At 48.1% G+C, this 17997-nt stretch overlaps 1 protein-coding gene across 1 annotated transcript in view; it reads left to right on the top strand.

Moving 5' to 3' along the window:
* The first annotated feature begins 1120 nt into the window (after positions 1-1120).
* The window catches only part of PLEKHA2 (pleckstrin homology domain containing A2), a 52409-nt gene continuing 35532 nt past the window's right edge, over positions 1121-17997 (top strand). The window contains exons 1-4 of the mRNA XM_074940278.1: positions 1121-1280; positions 4080-4136; positions 8624-8672; positions 10282-10379. Of these exons, the coding sequence (XP_074796379.1) occupies positions 1140-1280; positions 4080-4136; positions 8624-8672; positions 10282-10379 (345 nt within the window). The 5' untranslated portion in view covers positions 1121-1139. The remainder of the gene's footprint in view (positions 1281-4079; positions 4137-8623; positions 8673-10281; positions 10380-17997) is intronic.

Below are 17997 nucleotides of genomic sequence, written 5' to 3'. Positions count from 1 at the left end.
CAAGGGCTGCGGGCCTTTGAGTTTGCTGTCTCCTAGATGCCTGTGGAGTAGAAAGGGGGTGGGGTCCTCCTAGGCCTCCCTGCATCACCATCTGCTGCTCTGTTGCAAGGGATGATGTCTTGCTCCGTCCTGGGTCTGTTGTTTCTCTTTGGCCTGCTGCTGCTCTGTGACCATCCAGGTGGCCCTTGTGCTGTGACAAGGTGGGGAACAGTGAAGTGTTCTGAGTCCTCTTGCAACAGTGCTGTCGGGCTAGCGAGCCGCTTGTAGTGATTAAGTCCATCTGTAGTTCCTGGAAGCTCCCTGCTCTCTTAACTCCTGCAGTTCCTCAGCTGAGCTATTTTGGTCACTCTGGTCTGTTTGTTTTATTTACCCAGCTTCCGAATGTGTCCAGAATTGTTATGTTGGTGTCTTTGTCCCGCCGTGACCTTGAATTCCTCAGTGTGTGGTGGCCTGTCTGCTAATAGCAGAAACATGCAAAGGTGGGGTAGGGTTTGGTTCTGTCCTGTCCCTAGCAGAGGCACCAGGAAGTTTGGAAAAGAGTCTGAATACAATCCCAGGCCTCAGTCCTGCAGCTGACCATGCTGCTGAAACCCTGCTGGGAGCTCCATTGAATCCAACCGCGTTCTGCGTGGGTGTGGGAGCCTGCCAGGATTGAGGCCTAAACCTTCTACCCCCTACTTCAACCATCCTGCGATGAGGAGCTCAGCCTCTAGACCAAGCTAAATACCCGGTATCTGTTGTTTAATTTCCTGACGTTTGGGCTGTGAAATGATGTGCAACCTCAAGGAGGTGGAATTTGCACAAATGTTTCCGTTTACATGTGGCGGGACCAACCTGCTAACGGCCGGTTAAATGTGAAAGTGGAACAGAATAATGTCTGTGTGTCAAATGTAACCCAATCCAACCATCTTCTTCCTCACGCTCAGCTGCTTTAGCCTGCATGCCCAAACCTGGTGACTGAGCTGTCATCCCAGCTCTAGACAGGGAAACGGAAAGGGAGGTGTGTGTGAATATGAAGTCAACCTAGAACAGGGAAAGAACACTTCACTGCCATGGCTGCTTAGGGTAGGGGTTGGGAGTGCCCTGGCTTCATCGGCAGGCTTTTATGTTTTCTAGGGTGATGCTACAAGAAGCCCGGAATGCCTTATGTGGATCGACAGAATCGTATCTGTGGGTTTCTAGACATTGAAGAAAATGAGACCTGCGGCAAGTTTCTGCGAAGATATTTCATCCTGGACACCCAGGCCAATTGTCTTCTGTGGTATATGGACAATCCCCAGGTGAGGTCCCAGGATGCACTCTGTGGAGCACTGCAGATCTCCATGGCTTTCATACTTCACAGCTGAAAGGGCTTCTGCTTCCTGATTTATGCTGCATCTGCCCCTCCCACTCAGTGCCTCTTAAGAAGAGGATGCATTTGTTACAAAAGTTAAGTACTAGGATTTCACAGCTAGAGCTGGCTTTTGATCATGCAGATCTTTTTTCCCCAGTTACCTTGGACACCTTAGCAGTGCTGCTGGTGTTCAGACTCTAATGATGGGAGTAAACAGGGTTTATTTAGACAGATTCTGCTATTGAAATCCCAGAAACTGGGATCACGTTTTTTAATTGGCTTCACATTTCCCGCCCCCCCTATTTTTCTCTTCCCCCCCCCCCCCCATTTTTATTACACCAGCTTCGAGCACTAGTTAAGACAAGCAGAGACCGCAACTTCAGTGCTGGAGAAACTGGGTTTCCTTGTGCCCGGAACCCTGTCCTTGTCAGCAATCTGGAATGATTTATTTCCCATTCTGATGTTAAAACTGCCACGTAACAGTCTACCAGGATCCCAGTGAGACAAGGTGGGGGAGGTAAGATCTTTTATTGGAACAACTTCTGTTGGTGAGCGAGACAAGCTTTCATGCTATACAGAGTTCTTCAGCTCTGTGTAACTCAAAAGCTCGTCTCTTTCACCAAGAGAAGTTAGTTCAGTAAAAGACACTACATCACCCACCTTGTCTCTCTAGGATCCTGGGACCACTGTGGCTACAATAACACTGCAAATATCAGGATCTTGGCGAGGTGAAATCCTCTCTGCAGTTCAATCATTGGGTTGTTTTGGCACAAAACATCCCATCATTAATCTCGTGGGTGTCATAATGGAAAGTCGCCATTTGTGTCAGATTATCTGATGCCTGTTTCTGGGGAAGCCGTGTCCCGTAAAGTTGTCTCGCACCACTAATTTTCCTTGATGCTTTAAGTCACATAGAAGAGATGCCTTTATGGGATGGAGAGAGTGTCTCAAAGGATGTGGTGGTAGGGATAGCAGATTCTATTGTGCCTTTTCATATTCTGTCTTGCCACAACATGGGGTGAATATATTGCACCATGCTCAGTAAGCAATACAGAGGGTGGTCTCTCTCTCTCTCTCTTTTTTTTTTTTAAGTATGGTGCTCACTCATATCCTTTTCCTGCTCTGAGGATGAATTTCCCATTTCTGGGGCCTGATCCAAAGCCCACTGAAATCTGTGGAAAGACTCTCATTGGCTTCAGAGCGTTTGGATCAGGCCTCTGTTGGGAAGCTGGTGCTGGGTCACTTCACTGAAGCAGCGTTGAGCCTGAGTGCAGCTGGAAGCAGCCCTTCATTTTCAAGTGGGATGGGTCACTCTGTGTCGTGCTTTCTTGCTGAGGGAAGCTGAAATGTGACTGGATAGTATCTGTTATCAGTATGTGTGAGCCGTGTGTCAGAAATGTTCCTGAATTCCCCCTCCACACCCTTTTAGACTTTGAATCCAAGACAAATACAACTAGAATGTCTTCTGGTCTCAGCCAGTGAACCATTCGGCTCCATGGTGGTGAACCAGTCGCAGGCCCAAAGATGGAGGTGGAATGTGGGGTAACAGTTTCTTTTCAATGTTGGCTCTGACCCATAGGGGTGCAGTGCTTGGTCACTCTCCCAGATGTTACTCCTAGGGCAGTTCACAGCTGTGGTTAGAATGCGGAGCTATTCTGATGAGTCAGTATCAGCCAGAAATGCCTGCTGCTTGCTGTATCAAATGGGGGCGGGGTGTGGGGAGCTGTATCTTCCTCTTTCTCATTTTGCTAAATAGTATAATCTGTGTAAAGTTTTGTATGAGCCGCATCTACTTTCAGGCCCCAATCCAGCAGAGCACTTAAGCACACGCCTCAAGTCCCTCTAACTTCAGTGAGACATATGTGCTCAAAGTTAAGCTCCTGCTGAAGTGTTTTGCTGAATAGGAATGGGCTTCGGCACATACGTAAAGTTAAGCATCTGCTTTGCTGAATTGAGGCCTCAGAAATGAAATGATGCAGGATGCTTTCTGCCATGTATGTTGTTAGACTTTCCTCTTTCTTTGCAAGAGGAAACTGCAACAAATCAGTTTCTCTGTGTATACTATGCTCTCTTAGACCACGCCAATGATATTTTATACAATTTATTCCCTGAAGAGATGATAAAGTACTATGTCAGTGTGAGACTTTATTAGGTCCCCATTCCAGTTCATATCTCAGTGTAAAGACAGTAACAAAAATGATTAAAATATCTGTCATCCTAGAAATGGGGTCATGCAGAATATGCTCAGCCAGTAGCCAGGGGTCTGGAGTTTTGTGTCTGTTGTGGCTGGCAGCTCCTGGAGTGGTCGTGGCATTTACTACAGTGATTAAAATAATAAGAATAAAAGGAGAGCTGTAGGAATCTCTTGTGTGTGGACTAGCACCAGTCACCATTTGGACTAGCGTTCATTGTGTGGCTTTTGTAAACGCAGCTCAAAGCAAATTTTATTTTATTTTTATTTATCATCTATGCCCAGTGCCGTGGTCTCTGGCCCCTGGGCTAATGTTAAAGAACAGAGCAACTTTCCCATGCAATAAACTACCCAGCAACTAGTGCACCCCTTACTGCCTTGCTGAGGCATAGTGATGGGTCTCACACCATGGTAAAATGCTGACTTATAGAGGCTGTCGGTGTGGACAGAAGTATTGAGGTGCCCTTCCGTAAACAAAGTGTAAGCTGATCGTCTAGCTCACCTGGTTTGTGACTGTTTATCGTTTAACTCTTAACATTCTTGACTGTTTTGCAGAATCTGGCTCCCGGATCAGGAGCTGTTGGATCTTTGCCGCTGACCTATATATCCAAGGTAACGGGAGGGTGGTGTCTCAGAACTGCTCTGCTGTGGGGGGAGGTGAACTAGACCTAGAAATAAGCTAATGGTCTGCCCAGTACAGAAAATTGTAGGAGTCCGGAGTTATCTGCTCTATATACTACTGCTGGGTAGAACTGGTGAGGATATTGTTCTTCAGAATGTTTGTCAACCAAAAATGTCCTTTTTGTTGAACTCAAAGTTTTTTGAAGAAGCTACCGATTTTGATGAAATGTTGTTTAGAAAAAACCCAGAACTAAGCATTGCAATAATGTTAGAATATCTTGATGTTTTGAGGAATATAACATTTCAGTTTTTTTAAATTTTGAAACAGCTTTTCAAAATTAAACTCATAAGGTGGTTTGGTATTTTTTTAGTGTTAAAAAAGTTGATGTTTTAAAAAGTTGGAAATGGTAACAAAACGACCTGAAACGAATCATTTTTTCCAGAAATTTGTTTCCTGGGAAACGTTGAATTTTTTTTTTTTTTGTTTCGAAAATTTGAAATTGTGGAATTGCCCGCCAAACGGATCCTCTGAGTCCTGCCAGCTCTACTGTGACAGGTCTCTCGTGTAGCAAAGAGGTCTGCATTTCCGTTGTAAAATGATATCACGTAGGCCAGCAGGATTGCTGGGTAGGAAGGAGGTATTTCAATAATGAGGAAGAATGCAGAGCCACAGAACCCGGAAGCTTTTAGTAAGGGCAATCAGTACAGAGTCCCGATCGGGCCTGATGCCCCAGCCGTGAGCTATTTGCAGATGAAACTTCCCGGTTGGAAGACAGCATTTTAAATCTATTTCATTGCTCAGAGTGCCAGTCTCGCTCAGCATCCGATTGAACCTGGTTCACATGCATAACTATGTGTTTTATCAGCTTTGTAATTAGTTTAAGTAAATAATAATCAGTAACAAGGTGTCATGTAAACATCACCCATTGCTCAACACAGCTCTCTCTGAGACTCGGGAGTTGTGTTGCGGTTATTTAATGTGTAGTACAGGAGGGCCTAGAGGGCCCCAGATGAGGTCAGGCCCATTTTGCTGGGCCCTGCACAGCTAGTGAGAGACAGACCCTGTCCCAACGAGCTTCAGTAGAGGGTGCATTGTTTCCTACATGCCTCTCCTGTGACGCTTCCATGGGGACTTGAATGAGCTTCTGATTCAAAGCCGCACCCAACTGAGCAGGACTCTCCTGTGTAAATGTGGGTCTGTCTGCGTTTGGAGCTAGGGGAGTGATACCGGCTCCCGCCCGCTCATCGAGCTAGCGCCGTGTAGGTAGGGTAGCATGGGCCGTGGCCAGCGGTGGCACGGGCTCTGGCTGTGCTGAGAACGAACCCACCGGGTTCTGCTGGGTTTGTCCTTGGCACAACTGGCCCATGCTGCTTCTAGGGTCGCCAGTTCTGATTGGACGAATTCCTGAAGGTTTCATCACAGGACATAATCTTTAATTCCTGGAGACTCCAGGACAGTCCTGGAGGGTTGGCAGTCCTCGCTGCTTCCCTGGCTATGCTGCTAGTTTGGGTGGGCTAGCTTGAGAGCCAACGCACGGACTCCCACCCCCAGCGCCGATGTGGACGCAGCCTCAGGTCTGTCTGTGCTTCACACCAGAGTGTGAATTCCAGCTCAAGGACACCTGCCTGCAGCAGCTCCGGTTGAGCTAGTGCACTGACTGTAACTGTGGGGCCCCAGGGGTGTGAGCCAAGGGACGGGCCAGCCATCCCCTCTATCTTCCTGTGGTCTCGGATGGGCTTGTACCCGGGGAAGCCGGCCCCTCCCACTGCTTGCATCACAGCAGCTCTGCTTCGGTTTTTAGCCCATTACCTGGATCAAAGCTAGCGTGGGTGTGTCTCCTCCAGGTGGAATTGACACCTACCTTAGAGGGCAGGCTCTCCAAGTGCCCATTCTGAAGGCTGCTCCTCTTCCTGTGTGGCTGGCTGCAGTGTTGTTGTTTCAGGGCCTGATTCTCTGCTGCTTTGCCCCCTGGGAGTCCTTTGCCACACATCACACTCCACCCTGGATGTTTGGTAGCACTGCACACCCATTCCGCACTGGTGTAACTGACTGCCCGGAGAGCAAGGGGGTAGAGAATCAAATCCCCCATGTCTGTCTTCAGTGTCTGTTCCCTTCAGTTGTAGTCACCCCCTCTAGGACATAAGGTTGTGGGTTCGAGTCCTCATGCCAGAACTTTGGCTCAGGCCCAGTGCTGTCCCTGCTGTGCAGTGCCAGGAGCAGTCACTGTCCTCTGGATATGTCCAACCAAGGTCCCTTCTGCTAATTTCTGGGGCGTGCCTAAGGAATGTTAACTATACTAGGGGACTTTTAGAGAAGAGTAGAGGGGATGTCTAGTACCCTGGCCAATATCCCCACTCCCCGCCTTAATATAGCAGGCACTAGTGTCCAAGGGTGGGTGTGAGCTAGTGCTGAGCACAGGGTGGCCTCTGTGTTTGCCAGCAGGCAGCCCCGGTTCTGGAAACATTGAGAATCTCTTCCCAGAGGAAAACTGCCTTGTGGTTAAGGCACTAGCTGAGATGTGGGAGTCCTGGGTTCACATCCTACCTCTGCCCTAGTCCAGATTCTTTATGTGGCCTTGAGTGAGTCACTTAGTCTTTCTGTGCCCATCTACAAAATGTGCATCTTTTCCTACGACTTCATTCATGTGCAGTGCTCGTGTGGTACAGGGCCAAGACAGATTAGCTGGAACAGCATCCACCAGAAAGACTGTAAGGTGGGCCATGTGGGTGCAAACAGCACAGGGAACAATACGCGGTAGGAAATGTTGCTTTCTTAGCACACCTTGTGCTTTAAATCCCTTGACAGAGAGTCACGTGTCTAATATCATGGCTCCGTTGACCAGGCAAGTCGGGATTTTATGTGCCACCTTGATGTGCTTGGAAGTTCGACCTTCTGGATCTTGGCCTGGGGCGGGTTACTGTAGTTACAGCTTTGGTTACTGTCGTTGGAAAAAGACCTAGCAGATCTCTGCTCCTGCTGATTCATGATTTATAAATTAAGCTCAGATGAAGCCATGCTGAGGGATGCAGTCTTCCCCATTTCAGAAGGAACTTCACTGATAAATTATATATATTTTAGACTAAATGAAAATTGCTACAGCGCTGGATTCAGTCGAAAACTGCAGGGTTGGGTTATACCAATGGCTTTAACTACCAATTATAAACATGCCAGAGAAATGGAGGTTTGCTTGAGAAAGCATATTTAAAGTATTACAGACTGGTTCAGAAGTAGGCGGCCTGTCAAAATAAATATACTCTATAAAGGCCATGCCTGGAGCCCGCGGGAATATTACTCTTACAAAAATGATTCCTATTCTTTAGGGAGCAACCACTGTTATTTCCCTTCAGTTTTCTTAATTACCGCACAGAGTGCATTCGGTCCAACAGAAAATCATACTTCCAGGGCCCCAAAAGAATCTGCATCCTTGTTGTGCAGTGTGGCTGGCACTGGAGTAGAGGGAGAACAGCAGATGAAGGCTGCTCTCTGAAGTGACCTTCTTTTGGGGCTGCTGAGTTCGTTACCACACGTGGTCTCTATTAAATCTGATATGAATGAGTTCCTGAGCTAACTCGGCTGTGGGGCACCTCGTCGTGAGTAGCAGTGCTGGTGAACTTGCATCATAAATCTCATTCTGATATGCACAGGATATATCCGCCGCTAAAGGCCAACTGTCACTTTGCCTGTTAACATATCTGGGGTGGTTTTGTGACACAGAGGCTCGCCTGGTTTGCTGCAAGGCAGTCCTTGTCATGCTCGGCGATGGTCTATTTCCAGCAAAAGAAAGCGACTCTGCACCAAAGAAAATGTTGTAGTAAAATAGTAGCATTGCAGTGTATCCGCATCAGAGATTTGGTGTGGAAGAGGAATTACGCCACTCTAGGGCATGTGTACCCTGTGCTGAAATAGCCGTTCTAGGTGATCTGCATCTGTTAGCATGCCCAGGTGTGAACATGCACATACTCTCTTAACGCCAGTCGCTAGAACCATGGTAAAGCACAGGGTTTGCTAGCGAGGTGCTAGTACTTTTTTCATCTTCAGCAGAGGCATAGATCTTGTATGCAAGGTTTTAGCCACATCCATGAACTAAATTTGCAGTTACCAGAGCCATATAGTGGTGTAGGTATGCATATACATCTCTCGCCCGAAGAAATCCAAGTGCAATTCTGCTATCTAGCATTAACCATGGGATGTTTGCGCGGGACACAGGTACATGTGGGCCCATGGTGAGGAAGGCACATCTAGTGAGACACAAGTCAGACAAAGGAGGTATGTGAGAAAGGATGTGCTGATGAGCCATTCTCATTTGTCATGTTAATTTTGCTTTGACTCAGGCTCGCTTGATTTCCTCATGATTTATAAATGGTCTTAATTACAGTGCTGAAGAATGGAAGACAATGTGTCCTTTCTAACAGAAGCAGATGCTGCCCCATCTCACTGCCGCTAACGTGCTTTATTTTAAAAATCTGTTTCTCTTCAGGTCAGCGTCGCCACCCCAAAACAAAAACCAAAAGTCCCATTCTGCTTTGGTGAGTGTAACATATGATGGCGGGGGAAAGCACCAAAATGCCCAGAGCTCACATAATGACAGGTGTCTGACGGGAGGACTGGATGGTTAGGTGCTGTTATAAACCATGAGAATTCATAAACTGCAATTATCCCTGGGCCTTCTTTGTTCATTAGTATATCGTGTTCCAGAAGTGTGAGATACTGCGTGTTGCTGGAGGGATGTTTTCGGAGAGGGTGAAATTCGCACTTGTACAGCGCAGTCAGCACAAAGGACTATGCACCACTTAAGTCCCTCTGAAACCCATAGGGCTAAATGGTGCCTTGATCCTTGTGCTGGCGTCTTCTGCACAGGGGTGGATTTCTCCCAGAATCCTTTGGGTGGGAGGGGACCCCGGTTTTTCCCTGTCCCCCCCAGTAGCCTGGATACTGTGGGTGGTTGTCTAGCCTGAGCAACCTTGTCCGAGTGCTTCTCTGTGCTGATGGAGGCTTCCCCCATATTCACCCTAATGCTGCAGTGCTTTATACAATGTATTTTTCTGCGTGCCTGTAATTGCAAAGAAGAGGTGGTCTGGGATTGTTTTCCCTTCCCGGTGGCCCTCAGCTTTACCCAAGCCACAAAAGTTCCTCACTTTCACGAGCACTAAACTTACCTCAGAGTTAAAGCAGCAGAAACAACACCACCAGCACATACCTGTCTCAAAGGGCTTGGGGTGCGGCGGGGGGCGGGGAAGAGGGTAGCAGGGGTGCCAGAATTTTCTATACTTGCATGCAGGGGACATGAATCAGTACCAAACCCAGAGCAGGTAGCATATTCCCACGCCACGACTGAGCTTGCTGCTTTGCTGTGCTGTGCTACAGAATCCCATGTGCCTAAAATATGGGGAGTGCTATGGTTTAACTCCTTGGGACTCCAGATACCCCAGCACAGAGTGCGTTGGTGGCAGGGCCCTGCAAGTGCAGATGGCTGACGTGAGGAGGCATGGGTTTCAACAAAACCTTGTGCAATTCAAAATGTCTCAAGGTTTTCAATGCAGAAATCCTATGAGGATGTTTCCTTTGACCCAGCTGCTGCAAGCCAGAAGGCCACACTGGCTGAGAAGTCAGGGGTGGAGAGGAGGGGATGCGTGTCCCAAGAGAGCTTTCCAGACTCCCATGGGACTCCTGTTCAGGATTTGATCTTCCTTTGATCATTGCAGATGAAACTTAAAACCGTGGTTCTGACCACTGGCTGTCATAACAGCTCCCAGGGCACTTGTAAGCATGTTACCACGAGTGCCCTGGTTAAATTCTAATTCAGATCATTCCATTCTCTCCCCCTAAATTCCCTCTGTGGTTTCAGTTGGATTGTGGTATTCTTCACAGCCAGTCCTGAACTGTTGTGTAGTGTGGCAATGTGCAGTTAAACAGCTGCCATACTTCACCCCAGAGGTGGCTGCAGCTCAGTGGTGGTTCCTGGCATATTTTCCAGTCAAGTGGTTGCAAGACTGAAATAGGTAATGCTTGCAGGGTACTGTGGGGTTGGAAGTTGAGAGGTGCTGCTGATGTGCAAGGTATTCTTATTGAATTAATTTAACCAGGCTGAGCACTGACTGGGGTTCCCTCTCTTTTTTCCCCCCCTCTCTTTGATAGTTATCAATGCTTTATCTCAGCGGTATTTCTTACAAGCCAGCGATCAAAAGGACCTACAGGACTGGGTGGAGGCTCTGAACCGTGCCAGCAAGATTACGGTATGTTAACGCTGCTGTCGCTGCTTTCTGCACTTCCCTGTTGGGCAGTGGGGCTGTCCGAGAAATGTTTGGAAAAGCCATATTTAACTTCTTGCTCTGACCTCATCCCCCATCTCCTTTCTGCAACCTGCTGAAAGGTAATGGTTGAGTCTGGCCAGCAACGGGGTGCTCCTGGAGCCAGCTGTGCTCTGAGTCTGAGCCGCTCTTGATGTGGCGTTCGCACTGCTAGCTCTGCAGGAAATTCCTACTCAGATTTTTGAGTCTGTCATGTTTTAATTAATGCTGAGGTTGTGATTCACAACCACAAAACCAGGAAAGGAGTTGAAACCCTGCTCTCAGCTAGCTGCTGCTCTGTCCTTCAGTCCCCTTGGGAGCTGCTCTGATCCATCCACATTCAGCATCATGCGGCTCTGTGCTATAAAGCAATCGTGATACCATCAGCATTACTGTACCAGAGCTCCTGAGCTCCCTCAGCTCCCATTGGAAGGAATGGGACTGCTGCAGCTTCCCGGGCAGTACAGAGAAGTTATTGACACTCTGCATGCTTAGTTGCTGCTTTGCAAGTTTTAATGACTTGCATGATTTTAATTGAAGAAAGAAAATACTCCAAGAAAAGGGGCTGATCTTTTGGTTATGAAGCTTCCTAAAGAGATTTTAGAGCTGGAAAAAGACACAGGGCCGGATTCCTAAGTTCTAAGCTCAGCACCCACAATGTGGGCCAGAATTTCAGAAGTCCTTAGGACCAGTAGCTACCATTGAAAACTATAGTAAGTGAGCTATTCTGAAAATCTGGCCTCAGATGAGTGATCTCTGTGGCTTCTTTTCCTTCTCCGGTAACTTAAATCTGGAGAGACTTTTATATTTATAAACAAAGATAAGATAAATTCACTTCCCGTATTCCCAGGCACAGCTGCTGCGTGTGATCATGATTAAACCCTTGGAAAAGAGAAGCTTCTAATGGAGATAGACACACCCTTATGTGTTCTGGTGCCACTGTGTTAATGTAATTATTGAAGCCTGGGATCTGTGTCTAACTGATTTCTTGCTGCTGCTATCAAAGGGTTTCTTTCTTGTGCTAAAGTAATTTGCTTATTCAGTTTTTCTCCTTCCTGGTACGGTTGGTCTCATGAGATTTGACACAGCAAACGCTTTGTATTGTGGGACACAGTACGGGAGAGAATGTGACTGGACATGTCTCTGTCTTTCTCTCTCTCTCTCATATACCAGTGCATTTATATAGCCATAAGTTAACAGTGGCCCAGTGACTCCTGGTTTGCCTTCTCCTTGGCTGTTTAATGCTCCTTACAATGAGAGATGCTGCCTGTCCCTGTTGTTGATGGTAATTTAAGCATAAAAGTGAACCGGAATGATAGAGCTGTCCGTATACAGTCTATTTAGTGTTCAGTTTGTAGAAATGGGCTGGTGGAATGTCTGTTCTGATTAAGGTTCTTGAAGCTTGACTCATCATGGGACATCCCAGAACCTAACAGATCCACTGAAGGAGTCATATGATTTTAAAAGGATGAATTGAAGGACTTGAGATACCTAATGGTCACAGTGCTAGATGGATTTTACTGCCTCATACACTGATGTCTATTGCCTAGATTTTTTATAAATCATGTATCAAGATGAATGATGTTGAACAAGTTAAGCAGTGATCTTTAGCAAAGAACTCTCTTCTCCAAGCATCAGTTGATCATGTGGTGTGCTATACATCTACAATATTGCAGTATAATAAAATACAAAGGATTTCATTTTCCAAAGGGCTGGAGCCTGGCCTGCCTCTTGCTGGTGTGCGTTGCACTTGCTTTTTTGTATCTGCAAGTGAACTGAGGATGCAAATCTGGGTCCCTGCAGCTGCCTAATGGAGGGTGAGCTGCTTGGCTGCACCTGCTCTGATTTGCACCTTCCACTCACTTTTGGGTGCAGGTTACACTTGTAAAAGCCCCAAACCAGCCCCAGAGGAATGGCAACTGCCCTGTTGGCAATGTCCTTCAAAGTGTGACTAGTAGAATATTAACTCTAGACTTGAAGGACACTGATCTGTTTCTCCTTGTGCCTTACACTTTTGTCATTTGCACCTGTGGAAAGTTAATGTAAAATGCTACTGTTCTGATCTGAGAGAGCTTTACCTCCACTCTGCACTCCTTCTGCAGAGGTGTCAGTGAGGATACAAGGTGCTGGCCATTGGCGAATCGGGCCCCTAGTATGCGGCTTTTAGAAAGAATTGCATCTGTTTATTGCTGAAAGGAGCCTGTTTGATTTTTTTAACCCCCTAAAACCCAAACTATTAAACGTTGGCTGGGCCTTCTTGGATCCTCTGGCGTGTCTAGATTGGCTAGTTGGCCTGCGTCACTCACTGGTTGACTGGGTCTTTAGTACCTCAGCACATCAGACAAATCCAGCAGGGGAGTCTCCTCGCTTCTACAGGGCAGTTAGAAAGGACAGTGCCGCTAAAAATATTTGCAAGACTTCTGGGTGTGAGATTTGACCCACCTGCTCCCTGTGAATTTCCTTTCTCCCATGTGCCTGCTCACACGGTCTGGCTTCTCTGGGCCATTCCCGTTACCAAACTGCAATGTGGCCGGGTGCTGAGTAGAAACCTATAGTTGCTGAAAGACCAAATACAGTGAAAATGGGCAAGGGAATTAATGTGCTGCCTTTCCTAAGACCTGCAAATACATTGACCCGGACAGTGGGGTAGTGATCAATGGCTCCGTGTCTATTTGGCAGCCGGTCTCAAGTGGAGTGCCCCAAGGGTCTGTCCGGGGCCGGTTTTGTTCAATATCTTCATGACTGATCTGGAAGATGGTGTGGCTTGCACCCTCAGCAAGTTTGCAGATGACACTAAACTGGGAGGAGAGGTAGATACGCTGGAGGGTAGGGATAGGATACAGAGGGCCCTAGACAAATTGGAGGATTGGGACAAAAGAAATCTGATGAGGTTCAACAAGGACAAGTGCAGAGTCCTGCACTTACGACGGAAGAATCCCATGCACCGCTACAGACTAGGGACCGAATGGCTCGGCAGCAGTCCTGCAGAAAAGGACCTAGGGGTTACAGTGGACAAGAAGCTGGATATGAGTCAACAGTGTGCTCTTGTTGCCAAGAAGGCCAATGGCATTTTGGGATGTATAAGTAGGGGCATTGCCAGTAGATCGAGGGACGTGATCGTTCCCCTCTATTCGACACTGGTGAGGCCTCATCTGGAGTACTGTGTCCAGTTTTGGGCCCCACACTACAAGAAGAATGTGGAAAAATTGGAAAGTGTCCAGCGGAGGGCAACAAAAATGATTAGGGGACTGGAACACATGACTTAGGAGGAGAGGCTGAGGGAACTGGGATTGTTTAGTCTGCAGAAGAGAAGAATGAGGGGGGATTTGATAGCAACCTTCAACTACCTGAAAGGGGGTTCCAAAGAGGATGGATCTAGACTGTTCTCAGTGGTAGCAGATGACAGCAGGGAAGGAAGGATGGTCCAGGCCTTAGGGAGGTCCTCTTGGATTGAGAGACAGGTTCAGTTCCCTGCTCTCACACAGACTTCGTATGTGATCTTTGGCAAATCTCTCGGTTTCTCTTAGCCCTGTCTGTACAGTGGAGATCATAGCACTGCCCCGCCTCGCGGGAGTGGTGGGGGGGTGAGAATATGTACAAGTTGCAGTGGGGGAGGTTTAGGTTGGATATTAGGAAAAACTTTTTCACTAGGAGGGTGGTGAAACACTGGAATGCGTTACCTAGGGAGGTGGTGGAATCTCCTTTCTTAGATATTTTTAAGGTCAGGCTTGACAAAGCCCTGGTTGGGATGATTTAGTTGGGGATTGGTCCTGCTTTGAGCAGGGGGTTGGACTAGATGACCTCCTGAGGTCCCTTCCAACCCTGATATTCTAGGATTCTGTGAGTGTATTGGGCTAGCTGGGCCCTTCATCTGGCATCGGAGCCGGTGTGCTGAAACGCTAGCTCATCGGTTGTGCCAACAACAAACAGCATATGCCGCTTCTGCTTTCATTTCCGGGATCAATATGGCTACAAACTCATTTAGATGGGAGACCAGAAAGAGACCCCAGGAGACTGGTGCTCCAGCAATTCCAGACCAGTGTGCTGTGTAGAGTTTCTTTGTCCTGGCCCCATGGTACATACGCTCAGGTTGATGCACAGGGCTTAGCTGCCTTAGGTGGCAGAGGAATTCTGAAGTGCAGGATACAGAATTAGTCAGTGTGTGTCAATATTGTATTGAACATGCCAGAATAACCAGTTAAAGCACGTCTAGAGTCAGACGTTCTAAGAAAGGCTGTTTCCATACTAAACCTCCCTTGGCACTTCAGCCCGGGGCTAGTATTTCCTTATTTCATAGTCTTTTGGAAGAGAGAGAGAGAGGTTTGTCAGTCCCAGCTAGGGTGTGGGGTGTAAAATTGCGAGCACGGCACCAGCATCTGGACAGCAGAGGTAGCCTGTCTAGAGAGAGCCGGCTTGCGAAGAGGCACCGTTCAGAAGGACCGTTATTAAGTAGGACAGGCTGCTCTCCTCTTTAATTGCAGTAGGCATCTGTTTGCCAGAAGCTGGGAATGGGTGACCGGGGATGGATCACTTGGTGATGACCTGCTCTGTTCATTCCCTGTGGGGCACCTGGCATTGGCCACTGTCAGAATACAGGATACTGGGCTACAGGGACCATTGTTCTGACCCAGTATGGCCGATCTTATGTTCTCAGACAAGTGAGTAGCCCTAGCCAGGAGGTGCCGGGCTCCCCTGCGGGCTGAAGCATGAGATTCCAGTCCATGCTCCTCCCACTGTGAGGCCATTGTTTTTCTGCATTTGTCATGGTCCCGGCTGACTATCCTCAAAGCTGCTTGGGCCGCTGTAGCCTGGAACAGCTCAGTCACTTATGGGGAGGTTCTGAAAGGTGCAACTGCAGTTATGGGGAGAGATCCTGACTTTCAGTGGGACCTGGGCCCCTAACTGCCCTTTGCCATTGAAAATCTCCATCTTGATGCGTATTGTGCAAAGCTTGATTTGTTACTTGCTTGTAGTTGCCGAAATATTTCTTCAGCACTCTACGTGGGCAGCACTAAGCTGACCCTCACAGCAGGGAAGGAAGGATGGTCCAGCTCTTAGGGAGGTCCTCTTGGATTGAGAGACAGGTTCAGTTCCCTGCTCTCACACAGACTTCGTATGTGATCTTTGGCAAATCTCTCGGTTTCTCTTAGCCCTGTCTGTACAGTGGAGATCATAGCACTGCCCCGCCTCGCGGGGGTGGTGGGGGGGTGAGAATATGTACATTAGCGACTCTGAGGTGCATAGATACTGTAGTAGTTGGGGCAGTTACCTGCAATAGATACCCTGGAGAGGTATCTAACTATTTTTTCCATTTTGCAGATGAAAACTGACTCACAGGTTGATTGCTGTGAGCTGGCTTCGAACGGGCACCCCCCTAGCAGCAATGCATGCAGAGATTCAGGCCCCTACTATACACTCCCTTTTTGTATGCATTGTGAAACCATTTCCGTTGGTTTGGCCATGTGTGCCAGCTCCTCCAGCACTGACGTGCACAGGCCTCCTTGTCTGCACTCCCTTCGGTGATGCTTGAGAAGATGCAGACAGATGAAAGGCGGCATGTTGCGCAAGAGGTTCTAATCTGGCCAGTTGCTCGTCACGCCAGCGTGTTTGGCGGCCTGGTGCACAGGGTGACAACCGCAGAAAGTTCCGCCGGACCATGCTGCACAGGTGTACGTTGCTGAGGACATGCTGCACAGTGCTGGGCTCCCGCGGGTGTGGGAACCTTCTGCCTCGTTGCTTTCTGTCACAGCAGCTGTGCTGTTTCTGAAACAGGAAGCGATGGTGTGTTAAGATGGTCATGTTTCCTGTTCCCTACCACTGAAGGCTGGCTACTTCATTTGGTTAGCGAAGCCTGCCTTTTGAGAACTGCCTGGAGTTTACTGCTTGGATTATTACTCCAAAGATGAACTGGAGAAAATATGTTTGTCAGCAAAGCAGCAAAATGCTTTCTGTTGAGCCTTGTAATGCTGCAGATATATGTCTGACCAGTGGGTTGATTAGCTCAGCACTGAATCACTTTCTGTAGGCGACCGTAGCTGTCTGTTCTGGTCTGGCCAGGAAAGTCTTGGACTATTCGCTCCTCTTCTCAGTCCTTATCTACACTCAAACTTGAGTCAGCTCAGTTAAACTGGTTCAGTTAAACTGGTCCACACCCTTGTGTGGAGACGCTCTCATTTCTGGAGTGCTTTATTTCGGGCTAGCTTCTATCTGTTCCTAATTGTCTTAAGCTAAACCAAAATAAGCCTGCTCTCAAACAAAAGAAGAGTGTCCACACAGCCTTTTACACCAGTTTAACTAACCTGGTTTTAAATCGCTCCTTAAGTAAAAATGATGTAACCATGTGTGTAGCTAAGCCCTTATTTTCAGGAGTGCAAGTTTACACACTGAATGCAAAGTACGTGATGAGTCTAACGAGGGGAATAGCAGGAACATCCCCTGAGACTCTGTGTTTCTCAGCTCCGTGAGCTCGCTTCTGATATGAAAGCAATCCAGATAGTTGTACCTAGCCCGTACACAGCAACTGACGTGTTCAGAGCAGTGCACAGACCTTGACTAATTCATCCTCCCAACATCCCTGCTGCAAAGGTATGTTCATATTATCCACTTTCTACAGAAAGGGAAAATGAAGCACAGAGAAGTTAAGCAACTCGCCCCAGGTCACCGAGCAAGTCCGTGTCAGAGCAATGGTTAGAGCTCAGGAGTGCCTGTCTTCTTCCTGCCTGGAGCTCTTTCCTCTAGCCTGTGCTAGCAATCAAGAAACCTTCAAATCACATGGGGGGAGGAGAACCATTCCCAGGACACCTGCACTGTCCCATGTCATTTTCCAGTAGCAACATCTTCTCCTTTGGCTTACGGTGCGTAGTGCAGTGTCTTTGTCCCATCCCCTTGCTGTCGAGTGGGATGTTCTGCTCAGTCTGGGGGATGCTGAAGGCAAGGAATAATCATGCATGAGAATCAGGGGCTCCCCGGAGCCAAAAGGCCTGGAGGAGACCTGTGCCTGTGAAGGCACTTGACAAACTGGATACCAATATTGCAGCTCAGGGACCTGGATGCATTCCCTTCTCTCTCTGCAGTGTCTCTGCTGCCAGTGCTAGACCAGCTCTGCAGAGGAGAGCGATTGTTGACACAGATAACAAAACTGTTGCTGTAGAAATGGAGTTGTCTTGGGTTTGAGCCTCTTTCCTTTGGCACTATACTTAGCACAGGTGGGTTAGTTCCCCCCCCCCCCCCGAACATACTGCTGAAGTGAACAGTGTGGGTAAATAGAGCGAAGGGCAGGGTCAAAGGGCTGGATCCCTAGTGACTGAAAAGTCTCCGAGTAAGGCAGGTAACCCCGCCCCTCCCCCCAGCTCTGGGTATGTCTACACTGCAAAGGAAAACCCGCCGCACCACCACATCCCCGAGTCTGGGTCAATTGACTCGGGTTTGTGGGGCTAAAAATAGCCGTGTAGACATTCCTGCTCCGAGTGGAGCCTGGGCTCTGAAGCCCAGCGAAGGCGGAGGGTCTTGTAGCCCAAGCAGGCATGTCTACACGGCTATTTTTAGCCCTGCAGCCCGAGTGCCG

Source organism: Natator depressus, chromosome 26 (assembly GCF_965152275.1).
Source record: "Natator depressus isolate rNatDep1 chromosome 26, rNatDep2.hap1, whole genome shotgun sequence".
NCBI lineage: Eukaryota > Metazoa > Chordata > Testudines > Cheloniidae > Natator > Natator depressus.
The sequence above is the reverse complement of the archived record's forward strand: the minus strand, read 5'-3'. Positions and strand labels throughout refer to the sequence as shown.